General features: G+C 37.6%; 1 protein-coding gene across 2 annotated transcripts in view; it reads right to left on the bottom strand.

The window, feature by feature from the left end:
- The window catches only part of Dsc3 (desmocollin 3), a 42,792-nt gene extending 32,979 nt beyond the window's left edge, over positions 1-9,813 (bottom strand). For both annotated transcript variants that reach the window (XM_076836765.2, XM_076836766.2), the window contains exons 1-4: positions 9,745-9,813; positions 3,894-3,978; positions 2,050-2,249; positions 690-809 (exon numbers count right to left, since the gene is read on the bottom strand). In XM_076836765.2, the coding sequence (XP_076692880.2) occupies positions 690-809; positions 2,050-2,249; positions 3,894-3,978; positions 9,745-9,813 (474 nt within the window). The remainder of the gene's footprint in view (positions 1-689; positions 810-2,049; positions 2,250-3,893; positions 3,979-9,744) is intronic.
- Positions 9,814-13,150: the final 3,337 nt, after the last annotated feature.

Below are 13,150 nucleotides of genomic sequence, written 5' to 3'. Positions count from 1 at the left end.
CTGCACAGAATTGTCCCATTCTTCGGGTCTCAATTCAAACAACTCTTCCCTTGAGCCCTTTCTTGTTTTCAATACCCGATCTCAGGACTTGGGATTTAACACATGCATTACCAGCTAACTCTAATGGTTATATCTCAGTCATTGAAGTCCTTACCAGGAGTTATAATCATTTATCTATTTCTACCTCCTTTACTAAGTCAATGAACTACACTGAGCAAAGGCCAAGACTAAATTTGTTTCCATCTTTAATACCTAAAGCAATGCCTGCCACAGAACATGGTAGGTGCTCAATAACTATCTGCTAAATGAATGAATAAGTGAATAAACATCATTTGATGGCTGTAGAGTCCATCTGATATCATCAGTATTTTAATAACTTTTTGACTTTATTTGTTTTTATTATACTTCATAAACATATTTAATCAATTTATTTATTTATGTGTTCTTTTTAGATATATGTGATAGTAGAGATGAATCTTGATGTGTTATACACAGAGTATAACTTATTCTAATGCAGATCCTTTTCTTTTGGTTGTACACGATGTGGAGTTACACTGGTAGTATATTCATTTATGAACATAGAAAATTTATGTCTGATTCATTCTACTGTCTTTACTATATCCTTCTAAACCTGAACTAAAAAGACTCTCATAAATAAACACTCATAAACAGAAAAAATATAGACCTACTTGCTGAAGAAATAAAGGGAAGGGGCCCAGGGAATTCTCTTGCATTGAACAAGGAATAGGTGCCCATCTCCTCTTGGCTCTCCTGAGAACAGTTTCTTTAGTGTGTCTTTTCTTCAACACCTGAATTTAAAGAAAGAATAAATAAACAAAAGCATCACAGTCTGCTTTGTTGTAACATGGTGGGCAGCTTATAAACATAAAGTCTCTCTAGAGGTTCGCTTAGAAATTTCCATGCTCAAGCTAAAACCAGTTAATAAATCCTTGCTCATTATAAGTACAAGAATGTATACAGATATTAAAGATTTCAGGACTAGAGAATTTCCTTTGCATACCTTCCCAGCACTGATCATACTTATAGGTTAGGAAAATCACTATACTCTTAGTTCTACTCTGGCCTAAATAGAGAATGCATCCTCTCTATAACCATCAGTAGGAAGTGAGGGTGTGAAATTCAGCAATAGGGCGCTTTCCTAGTATACTCAAAGCCTTGGATCGGACCCAAGCATGGCAAACAAAAACAAAACCAAACCAAAAAAACAACACTCTCACTCTACACAGCACTTATCTGTTCTTTCTGTTAAAGCCTCACATTCTCATGTGAACCACAAAAATCATATGTGTGTCCTTCGATGCCTTAACACTCTATCTACACTTTCCTGTATGGTAGCCACTGGCCATCATTAGTCATGGGCTTATTTATATTAACTATAATTAAATAACATGAAAATCCCTCAGCTGCACTAGTCACATGTCTCAGTAGCCATTTTTACTGGGCTATCATACCAGACAGTGCAGATCAGAAAATATTTCTGTCATGACAGAAAAGTTCTTTTGGACATTTTAGTGATACTCATTTCATTTCAGGATGTAGCAAGGGAGACATTAGATTTGATGAAAATAAATAATTATATTAAACACTGAGTCAAGTGCTAAGCAGTCATTTTAATTAACTTTATCATTTGTGCAGTTAACATAGGAGTAACACGATCTAAGCTTTCAACATTTTGTGAGTACCTTCACATCCCCATTCATCATGATTTTCTTTTATTGTTTGCACTAATAAAAAAATCCTCAATGCTATAATAGTACAATTGCCAAATTGATGATGGGCATAAAAGTCATTAACCAAAATTTAGAGATGGAAGAAAACTTCACAGAGGGGATATCCCTTAGATTTTAACAGAGTAAAACCAAAGCCAATGTGTAGTGGTGTGGAGAGAAAGAGAAAAGGAGAGAGAGGGTAACGGGAAGAGGAAAGGAAGGAGAGGAAAATATACTATGTATCCTTTGGTCCTCTTGGCAATTTTTAAGGAGTGTGTTTTAGTGAAAAGAACATCATGCCTGGAAATATTTGATGTACCTTTTTCTGGTGTTCCAGGAGCACATAAATCTCTTTCTGGGTCTGTGTCTTTCTGTCAGAAAGTCCTATGGTGAATGATCTTCTCTCACTAGACAACACAATGGCTCTGGCTGTGTACACGGAACCGTCATCCAGAACTCTGAAATCAGGATCATTTGACTGGACGGAGTCTGCAGACCTGAGACATTCCTTCAAATCAACTGCAGATTTAAAAAAAAAAAAAAAAAAAAAAAATTATAAGGTAGAAGCATGTGCAAAAAGAAAAAGTATACTAAAATCATTTCTATAATATTCCAGAACACCAAGAAGTGAAATTATATAAACCACTTTATATTTAATAAATATATGAACTAGTCCTCTTACATTATTAGAAAATGTTATTCTAATTAAAAAATAATTCTCAATTGCATATTTCTATCAAACATGGTGTCTTAAGCCTTAATATGCTTCTCATAGGCTTATGAAAGTGACCTTCCAATTAAAGAGAAGTAGGCATTTAAATCATGACAAAGTTGAGCTATACACCCCCACACACACCTGAATAAACACACAGAAAAGTTTCCCTTAACAATACACCGTAAGTCTTTTAAGTTGTCTTCGCTCAGAAATTTTACACATGAGCACAAAGAACAATGGAGTTAGGCAAACAGTCAAGAAAAAAGAATCAACCTTTGAATTCTACCCATTGGCTCTCTTCTGTGTACTTTCCCCCCATGAGTCCAAGGATGTATGTATGGGGTCTGGCTTTCTGGTATCCCACTAAAAACTCTACATGGTGTCTTCCCTCCCTAGAAATTTTGACCTTTAGTAAGAGATAATGAAAATATATCCCATTCTTTATCTACATATTTTGCAGAATCCAAACAGATAAATTAATAATTGAGTATTAATTAAATTAATCCTCCCAAAGGATCCATATACTATATACATGCGTAGTACTTTCATTTCAATCTGAATATGTCACAGGTGGAGATGTTTAGCCAAAATAAGTGAATATTTCTCTTATTCTCACATTTTTAGTCAAATGATAAGTTCTGATGTATTCCCCTAAAGAAATACCCCGGACCTCTCTATATCCATTCATTTTCTTCCTCCCCATAGGAATAAAGTTGTCATTTGTTTACAAAAGTTATCTGAGGGTCTAGTAATGAAATATTTTGTTGAAAAAGTAAGATTTGATATCTCTGGAAGACACTATACCTTTAAAAAAAAAAAAAGTCATGATGCTTCCCTCCAATATTCTCACATCTACTAGGACAGCCCATCTGAGCAGAGCATTTCCCCTGTTGAGAAAGTCTGAGATTCCCAGCTCCTCAGTGTTCAATGTGCAAATGGTAGCATGAGTTAGTTTTGAATGGAATGACTCACATTTTTATGTTGCTCAATGTAGCAAAAGCACTGCTTAAGATACTGCTCTGATTCTCTCAGCTCCTCATATATATTTCTTTAATGCTTAGAAACCTGGAATACTGAAAGAACTATGCTTTATGTATAATTCTTTGTGGATTTTTTAAACTATTAAAACACAAATGACTACAAAAACATGTATGAGAACACTTATGGTAGAACCAAAAGAGTCATAAAAAGCAAAGACATTTAAAATAATTTTGAATTTTGTATACTTACAGTTAGATTCAGGCCAATTCCAGAAAGGCAAAAATAGTATATTGTATCCTTTCAAGCCTGAATAAACTAAATTTATATTTTTAAAAGATTGTTTTGCAGGGTTCAGGGTGTAGATCAGTGGTAGAGCACTTGCCTAGCATGAGTGAAGCCCTGAGTTCAAACACAGTATCACATTAAAAAAATTAAAAACATAAAAAGATTGTTTTGCAATTTCTCACCTCTGCCAATCAATTTGTCTGCCTCTAGTTTAGAGGGTACATTAAATATCACCCTTTTGCAGGCTTCGCCAGCAGAACTGAAGACCTAGAATAAACAAAGGACACATTAGTACAGTACAGAGTAAAGAACAAAAACTACCTGAGAATCTCAATAAATGTAGAACAAGCAATTGACAAAAATATAATGCCCATTTACCATAAAACCCCTCAAAAATCTAGAAATCAAAGGGAACTTGCTCAATGGGATAAAGGGCATCTATGAAAAATTTGCAACTAATTCCAACTTAATGAAGAAACTTTCCTCTTACATCAGGAAAAAGATAATAATGTTCACTGTCACTACTTCTATTCAACATTGTACTGGTAATTAAACAAGCCCGGGTAATTACACAAGAAAATAAAATTAAACCCAAATTGAGAAGGAAGAAGTAAAATTATCTCTATTCACAGATAACATAATCTTGTTTATAGAATCTCCTAAGGAATCCATTGAATAACTATTACCCCACCAAAAAAAAAAAAAAAAAAAAGTTAATGAATTCAGCAAGCCTGAACTGGATACAAATGAACATACAAAAATTGATTACATCCCTGTACACTAGCAATGAAAAATCTGAAAACAAAACTAAACAAAGTAGAATGACTTGAGTGGATAAGGTCTGTTTGCAGAACTGAGGCACTCCTTCAAATGAACTACAAATAAAAATTGCAATATCACTTGCAATCCACATGCAATATAATCAAGAATAAAATATTTGGGGATAAATTTAGTCAAACAAGTACAAAATTCTTTATAAAAACAATAAAATGTTAATGAAAAAAACTTAAAAAGACCCAACTAAGTGGAGATGCATCTATCTTCATGGATTGAAAGACATATTCCCCAAACTCATGTACAGATTTAATAAACCCCTATCAACATCTCAGCTACCTTTTTATTTTTTATTTTTGTTTTAAGAAGCTGAAAATTGATCCTTAGTGAAATGCAATAAGTAAATATAAACTTGACAAAGAACAAAGTTGAAAGACTTACATTTTACATTTTCAAAACTAACTATAAGGTTAAATAGATGACAGAGTTTGAAATGGCAACAAGATAATTATGTGGATAAGTGGAGTAGAATCTAAATTCTGGAAATGAGCCTTCACTTGTTGTTAGCTTCCAGAAAGTTCAAGAGAAAGAAATCTGTTTAACACATAGTGCTGAGAAAATCAGATATCCTCATTCAATGAAAGAGAATATGAACCCCTAAATTATACCACACAAAAAAATTAATTCAAAATGGATTGAAGACCAGATGCAAGAACTAAAACTATTCAAAGGAAAACTTAAGAGTAAATCTCCGTGTTCCTGAGTCAAGCAACAATTTATTGGATATAACACCAAAAACATAAAGTGATCAAGAAATCAATAAACAACACAATCAAAATTTAAAATGTTTGCTTTTCAAATGATATAAGCAAAGTGAAAATATAATTCAGTGAATGAGAGAAAATATTTTCAAATTATATAATAATAAATGACCTATATAAATAATATATGAAGATACCTTATCTCAATAACAAAATGACACAAAAAATAGGCAAAGAATTTGCATAGATATTATGCAAAGAAGAGATACAAATGGCCCTTACATAGACTAAAAGAGGGCCAGCCTTATTAGGCATTAGGAAAATACAAATTTAAACCATAATGAGATACCTGCTATGATGGCTAAAATAAACAAGAGAGAAAACAATCAGTTGTTGATGAGGTTGTGGAAAAAATGAGAACTTCCTGTATTGACAATGGAAATGTAAACTGGTGCAAATACCTGGGACACAGATCAGTAGCTCCTCAAAGAGTTAAGCATAAACTCAGGCTATGATTCTGTAATCCTACTTTGTCTAAAAGAAATGAAAACCTATGTCTCCATAAAAGCATGGACATGACTATTCACATCAGCATTATTCACAATGACCAAGAAGTATTTAAAAAACTCACACGTATATCTACTGATGAATGGATAGCAAAAGGGTAAATATTGGTAAAGTGGAATATTATTCAGCTATAAAAAGAAACAAATGCATGCTACTACATAGACAAATAATTATGCCCAGTAAAAATAAGTGAACAAAAGGTTCCTGCTGTATAATTTCATTTACATGAAATATCCCCACCAAAGCAACTGACTAGTTAGAGACAGATTAGTAATTGCCTAGCACTGGGAGTAGAAATGGAAAGGGATTGTAATGGGCATGAGCCTTCTTTTTAAGGCAATGGAAATGTTATAGTAATGGTTGTTCATTCTATGGACTTGTTAAAATTTATATTCAGTACTGAAAGGGGGAAAAAAAGAAATGTATGTGGTATCTGAAATGTAAAGGGGATTCTCTTGACTGAGCAAAAAGATAACAAAATTTTAATTTTTTTTTTATTTCTCTTGTGAACACTTGCCTTCTACAAAATTGAAATAGGGCCTTTCAAATTCTTAGCACTTGGAAGGTAAATGGCAAAATTTACTTCTTTATATTCAAAGTACTTAGATCATTCTAATAAATTTCCTTATGACCAATCTCATTTTAAGATGGGAATTCTGGTTAAAAGGAAAGTATGATTAATTGCAGGTGCCATATATGGAAGACAACTGCTGTGGGGATTACAACAGAATCAAAAAATGTGCATGGGTGTACATTCATTTAGTCATTCAGAGGTGGCTTCTGGATCTAGCTGCATCTCAATATGAACATCAACAATTTTGTTTTATAAAGGTAACTAATAATGCATCAGTTTAAATATATACTAAAATTTGACTTTTTAAGATTGTGACTGTAAAATGAACTCCTTATCATTTACTTACTTTACTTGCCTAAATCTTTTTTTTTTTTTTTTTTTTTGGCAAGCATATAAGTCAGTATAAATTGTTGTGTTCCCTTCTATTTTAAAAAGTATGGGTATGTCAAAAAGGTCTCATAAAGGAGTCACACACCATTCTCATTGATCAATGTTATAAAACCTGAAAAGATGGAATGCACACTTGTCAACACAAGGTGCAGGTAAAGTTTATATATATATATATTCATTCCAAGAGGGAAAAGTACAATAGTGTGTGGAGGAGGGGTTCATATGCCAAATGTTACCACTTTAGTTTCTTTGGAAGAAAAGCCCTCTTAGCCAAATGATAGACTATATCCAAAAATATATCATTTATAACATATAAATGGGAATGATACCATTCTCAAGGTAGATTTGATATGGAAAACACTATTAAACACATATTTTAAAGAGTCCTACTATTTGTAACATTGAGAAGACAACTTATCTAATGAAAACTAGTTTTCACCATCCCTGATAATTTTTCTTACATTAAAAGAGAAAACACTCTGGGGTTGTGGCTTAGCATAGAGTGCTTGCCTAGACCCTGGGTTTGATCCTCAGCACCACATAAAAATAAATAAATAAAATAAAGTTATTGTGTCCAACTATAACTAAAAACTAATATTAAAAAAAAAAACCCTCTGACCAGACACTATGGGCAAGCCTATAATCCCAAAGGCTCAGGAGGCTGAGGCAGAAGGATTGCAAATTCAAAGCCAGCCTCAGCTATGGCAAGGCAACTCAGTGAGACTCTATCTCTGAATAAAATACAAAGTAGGAGGGCTGGCCTAGTGCCCCTGAATTCAATCCCCCATACAGCTCCCCCAAAAAGAGAATAAACACTCAGAAAGACACTTAAAAACTTTAAATAGTGATATTGCTGAACATGTTTCTTTCCTATTTTTCTTCTCTCCTCAGTTTGTGTGTGTGTGTGTTTAATAGAAACTCTCTGACAGCAGTTTATAGTCTGGTTGAGGAAAGAACAGAGGGAAAGAGAAACAAGAAAAGAAAAGTGCAAATTGGGAAAATTTCTCTACCTTCTGGCAGAGCTCCATGAGAAGGTTAACATGTTAGAAATCTCAGATTTGCGTTAAGACTTCCTTTGAAAAGCTTTCTCCTTAGAACAAGCAATTGTTTTTGAAGAGACTCATTAGTTTCTAGAATATGACCAGCTTTTCTAAAATGATATGCTATTAATGATATACTCAAAGTTGGAAGAACATACAGAAAAGAGAGAATCAATTGAGGTCTTAATTTACCCATCAGGACCCAAAGAATTTGTAAATTGAGGGTTGCAGATGAAAGAAATTACCATTCTGTGTAAACTCTCCAGGTCTCCAAATATACTTACTTAATTTTAGTAAGTACACTACTAAAATTCCTTTTTAAAATAATCCTGAAGGAGTATGTCATAGACCAGAGCTGAAGCTTTCTCTGTTTCACTTCTACCCACTTTGGCACTGGTACTGCCTACCCCTATTGTGACTCTGGGTCAGAACAGCTAGGTGTCTTCCGCACCCTCCCCTGGAGCAAATACTGGGAATCTGGAAACATAGTACCTGCAGTTTCTTCTCCCCGTTCCCTAATCCCTTCTCAGAGAAAACACAAAACACCAAATTCAAGATTTTTCATAGAACTGCAGGAAATGTCTTCAAAATATCACAGAATACATTTTGCCAGCAGTTCCCATGTGTAAGGAGTCAGTTCTTGAACTCATTTTGTGGGAACAGTTGCAGAGCTGGTCATGCCTTTGTTTGTACAATTTCTTGCCTGCAGATATATCTTAGATCACAACTACTAATCCAGTATTCATAGCTCTCCCATTTAAAGAGAGAATAAAGTTTGGACCCACTCGTCCTACTTGAGGGTGAGGGAATCCCAAGACTGGCTTGGCCACAGTGAACCCACTTGGTAGACACAGTCCTTTCACCCTCCGGACCTCATGTCCATGTTTGGACAAGAGGAAGTCTGCAGCTCTTTCTCCTAGGTCTCAAGTATCACTCTGGTTAGGTGTGAAGTTTCACAGATAACTGCTGTCAGATTTCCCAATTTTTATCAAGTCACCTTGGGTTCTGGGAGAACTTCTTGTCCAAGCGAATCTTGTCCTCAGCCAAAAGGCAAAGAAAACCCTTAGTGGGTCTCTGCAGGGCCAAAGGGCTTCCCAGAGCCGGACTAAGTACCACCCATCCCACCGCTTCCTATCTCATCCCAACCGACCTTGATTTCATTCTTAAGCTTCACCCCAGTCCTAGCCACTGCGCCATCCGTGCTACCACCCTGTCCCCAAGAGCAACCCTTGCCCAACCTTCCCACACCCTCGCTCCCCAGAGAGGCACCGCTGCGGGCTGGGTGACAAGGGGGTGGACAGTTTGGGCGAACTCCTGAGTAGCCTTTAGGAGACGCACAGCCAGGAAACCCGTTTCTGGGAGAAAAACCCCACAGGGTACTCAGGGCACAGGTCCGACCGCTCCATTCACAAACGTCCCCATTCCAGGTCAACAGAAAACTTGGAGCAGGGCAAGGAGTGGCAGTTTGTCGAGCCCCATCTCACGTCTGTCTTTGCTCCTTCCAGGATCCTAACTGACCAACAATCACCCTTTGTCCCTCTCCACCCAAAGGCGCGCCCTGTTACCTTTACCATCCCACCCTGCGAGCCAGAAGAGCATAGCGAGTCCCAGTTCCCTGCCCACCCACGACAGCTCTCAGCCAAGTGCGGAGAAGTTGGAAAGCAACGCATGATTCACACAATTAGGCTAAAAAAATCTGAGTATACAGCTGCCCCTCAAAGATCCGTTTTCTTTCTTTCTTCACCCCAAGACTGAACTTGGGGCCTGTATCTTGCCCGGCAGAACTGAGCCGAACCGTGGATGTGACCTTTCGTTCCATTTCGTCCCCTTCCACCCCATCACACCCACGCGCAGCGACCACGACGGATCGACCTCCTTCCCCATCCAGGCTCCATAATTAAGATAGGGACCGGGACCGATGGCTCACCAACAGGGTCAGCAGCAGTTGCATGCAGAGGGCTTCATACAGTGGCCCCCGGAGACCGGCGGCGGCCATCCCTGCCTGCGCGGGACAGTGGCAGGAGAATGCGGGCGCAGGGCGGCGAAGCCGGGAGCAAAGGCGCGGGAGGAGCTTTGCTGGCTGTTGCTTGTCTTGTCGTCGCTTTGGCCTCTCTCAGGCTTGTCTGCCCGGGAGCGTGTTCTCTCCTGAAACCGGATTGGACCCAGGAGGCGTAGAGCAGCCCCTCCTAGTTATTTCTCAAGTTTTATCACCGCGGGAGCCGCTGGGGAGCTGCCCGAGCCTGCCATCTCTCTCCCCGTGGCCGTCCTGGCGGGCGCTCGCTCTCGGGAAAGCGGTCCCAGGCCCACCCTCTACCCGCTCTCCCACACCCCTGGTCTGCCCAGCGAGGAAGCCGCCCAGATCGTCCTGAGGCGCCACCAACGCTGACGCTGCGCTGCGCTGAGCATTCCCACTGCAGAACCCAAATCTGCCTGCCCCAACTCGGGCCCTCCTGGGTGCCAAGAACACCTTGTGATTGGATCAGCAGTTTCTCCCTTCAACTCCTGAGCAAATTCTGGGCAATGTCGTTTTTAAACAAAAAAAAAAAAAAAAAAAAAAAAAAAATGTGTTGTCTCCGGAATGTGTCTAAGGGGACACTATAAAGGATTGAAGGGAAATTATCCCAAGCGGCATGAATAAACTGGCATTTTGGTGTGAAAAGAAATTCAGATCCGATCATTTTTTACACACCCAAAATGATAGTGATTACACTAAGAGCTTATTTACTGACAAGTTTCGTGGACTTATATGAACCTTCTAAGAAAAAAATTGTCCTTAGGTGTAAATTAGTAGTCTGGTGCTTACTTCCATAATTGTACTAAGATGAATATTTTCAGTTTGTGGTTGAAGGAAAATCTGGTGCACAAAACCTGCTAGAAAATGAGGCCCTCAAATTTAACATCGTTCAGTATTTATCAAGTTCCAAAGTCCACCAGGCCTTACCTGGAGGTTTGTAGGAAAGGAAACCCAGAACTGCCCAGAGCAATCTAGGAGGGAAGGAAGGCTATTATCAGAGCATACAATGCATAGTTCATAACAGTATAGGTGATAATTCCTTTAGTTCTCTCTAAACTGAATTTTATGTCTTCTAATCCCCTACAAACTGGATACAGGAGCAAAACCATCTCAGAAATGTGTTGCTGCTCTTCAAAGACCATTCAAAAGTTTGGTGGTGAGAACCCTAGGACAGTCCAGAATCATTAAAGAAGGGTATGATGGTCTTCAGTCATCCCACCTTAGACCCCTTGTCCAAGCCATGTGTTCCAGGAGGACTGGGACTTCCCTGAAATTCCTGAATCTTATCTATCAGGACTCAGACACCAGTTGAGCTGCCCAGTTTCATCTCTGTGGCACCTGACACAACCATCAGAGGAAATCGGTTTGAAAGGAACTTCCAGGCTCAGAGAAAGGGCTCCAGACTTCTTTCCACTCCAGAATCTTCACTTCCCATCCTCCAAATCTTTACCTCTGCCCATGACCTCAGAGATAGCTTCTCAAAGTCTCTTTCAGCCCCAGCCAGTCTTTGGAAACACAAGTGGAATTGGCTTCTCTGAAACACAGATGAAGAAAGGAGATGCCAACACCAATCGCCCAACAATCTCTCTGCAACTGTTAAAGGAAAGGGTTGGGCAAAGGGGTTGGAGAATTAAAGTAAAGGGCTAAGATGTTAGGAAATTTTGGAACAGAGGCTCAAACTCATCTGAAGAAGACCTTGAGGAAGCAAAGATACCTGAGGTAAGAACAGAGGAAGTGGAAGGGGTCAGAGAATGTTCCAGGGAAATGGAAGAGGAGCAGGATGTGAGGAGCCCTGAAGAGACTTATGATCATTTTTTAGATCAAGGAAGCAGGAGTCAAAAAAATCTCATTCTGTCCAGATTCTGGCTGGGAATCCAACCAAAATGAGATTCCTAACCAACCTTGCTGAGAAACTGGATTTACATCCTCAGTATGTAAAAAGAGTTGCTGAGTACTGTTACAGAGTTGATCACTTTTGGTGAGTTTGTACATTATTAATGAACCTGTTTATCACTTAATTTGGATTTCACTTAGTATTCATATTGCACATGGTTTTTGATAGAATTTTCTCTATTTAAGTTTTCTTATGACTTGAACAGTATCTTCAAATTAACTAATCTAACCTGATTAAGACTATCTTCCAAGTGACAAAAACTATAAAATTGCTGTCCTCTGGTGGTTTGGACTATGCTGTCTGAAAGAGGATGTTGTTAAGCTTGCTGATTACATGTCAACTGCTTTGAGCTTCCACATTTAGTTTCTACAAAGTAAAAGCTGTAATAATCTATTCTAGAAACACTGTAAGAAAGCTATTAGAGATACTTGTAATTCATATTCAAAATATCCAGGTCCCACATGACTGTTAAATAACCAAAGGTAGTATTAGAAACTATTTTGGAATTTTCTCTTTTGTTAAGGCAATTACTTGTCTGTAATGAGTATATTAATCTGAGTTCTATTATAAAGCAATGCATGTTTATTATTTAGAGAAAAATCTTTACACAGTTATAATGACAACCTAAAAATGTGCTAAAGATAAATGAAACTGCTAATATTTTTCCTGTGTAGGTTATAATTTAAGATGAGTTTGTTGAAAATGTATTTAAAATGTGAATTTCAGTTTCAATGAAGTTAAAATTGGAAGCTTTCTATAATAAAATTAATTTCAATCAGCATGAGACATATCTTTATTTTATTATCCTGTCCCCTAAGCAGTACAGCCAGTTATGCTAAATGAATAATGGATCAAAGTGTGAAGTTATCTTCCCTTGTTTTGGTTTTAGTTTGAAAGATAAGAGCAGCAATAAACAAAGGATCAAAAACTAGAAGAGATTTTAGGGAAAAAAAAAATGTAGCACAAACCAAGGAATCCAAGGGAATTGTAACATTTTTAGCAGGAAAAAAAAAAAAAGCCTAAGATAATAGGAATTTCTGAGCATGGACTTAATCTTCTGACTTGATCTTACAAGGTGGATACTGACCCCGGCCCACTGACCCAGGCAGCCTTGTGCATTTCAAGGCCAACAGGTCTAACTCACCTCTCTGTCTTTTCATGGTCAGCCATGTGACAAATGTAGGCCATCTTTATAAAATACTTCCCAGACAACCATATGATGTCAGAAACAAATTTGCTAGCAAGAAAAGTGAAATCTATGAAAAGAAACTTAAATTAAAAGCAAGTAAAAGTTCAGTTTGAATAGTTCTTGTGACACAAAGTCTGCCACGGATTGTTAGCTCATAAGCACTTTGGAAATATGATTTAAGATAAAAAGAGTGACTAGAAGCCCTCTGCTAGCTCCTCAGAGCACCACGGAAAACA

This window comes from Callospermophilus lateralis, chromosome 17, assembly GCF_048772815.1.
Source record: "Callospermophilus lateralis isolate mCalLat2 chromosome 17, mCalLat2.hap1, whole genome shotgun sequence".
NCBI lineage: Eukaryota > Metazoa > Chordata > Mammalia > Rodentia > Sciuridae > Callospermophilus > Callospermophilus lateralis.
The sequence above is the reverse complement of the archived record's forward strand: the minus strand, read 5'-3'. Positions and strand labels throughout refer to the sequence as shown.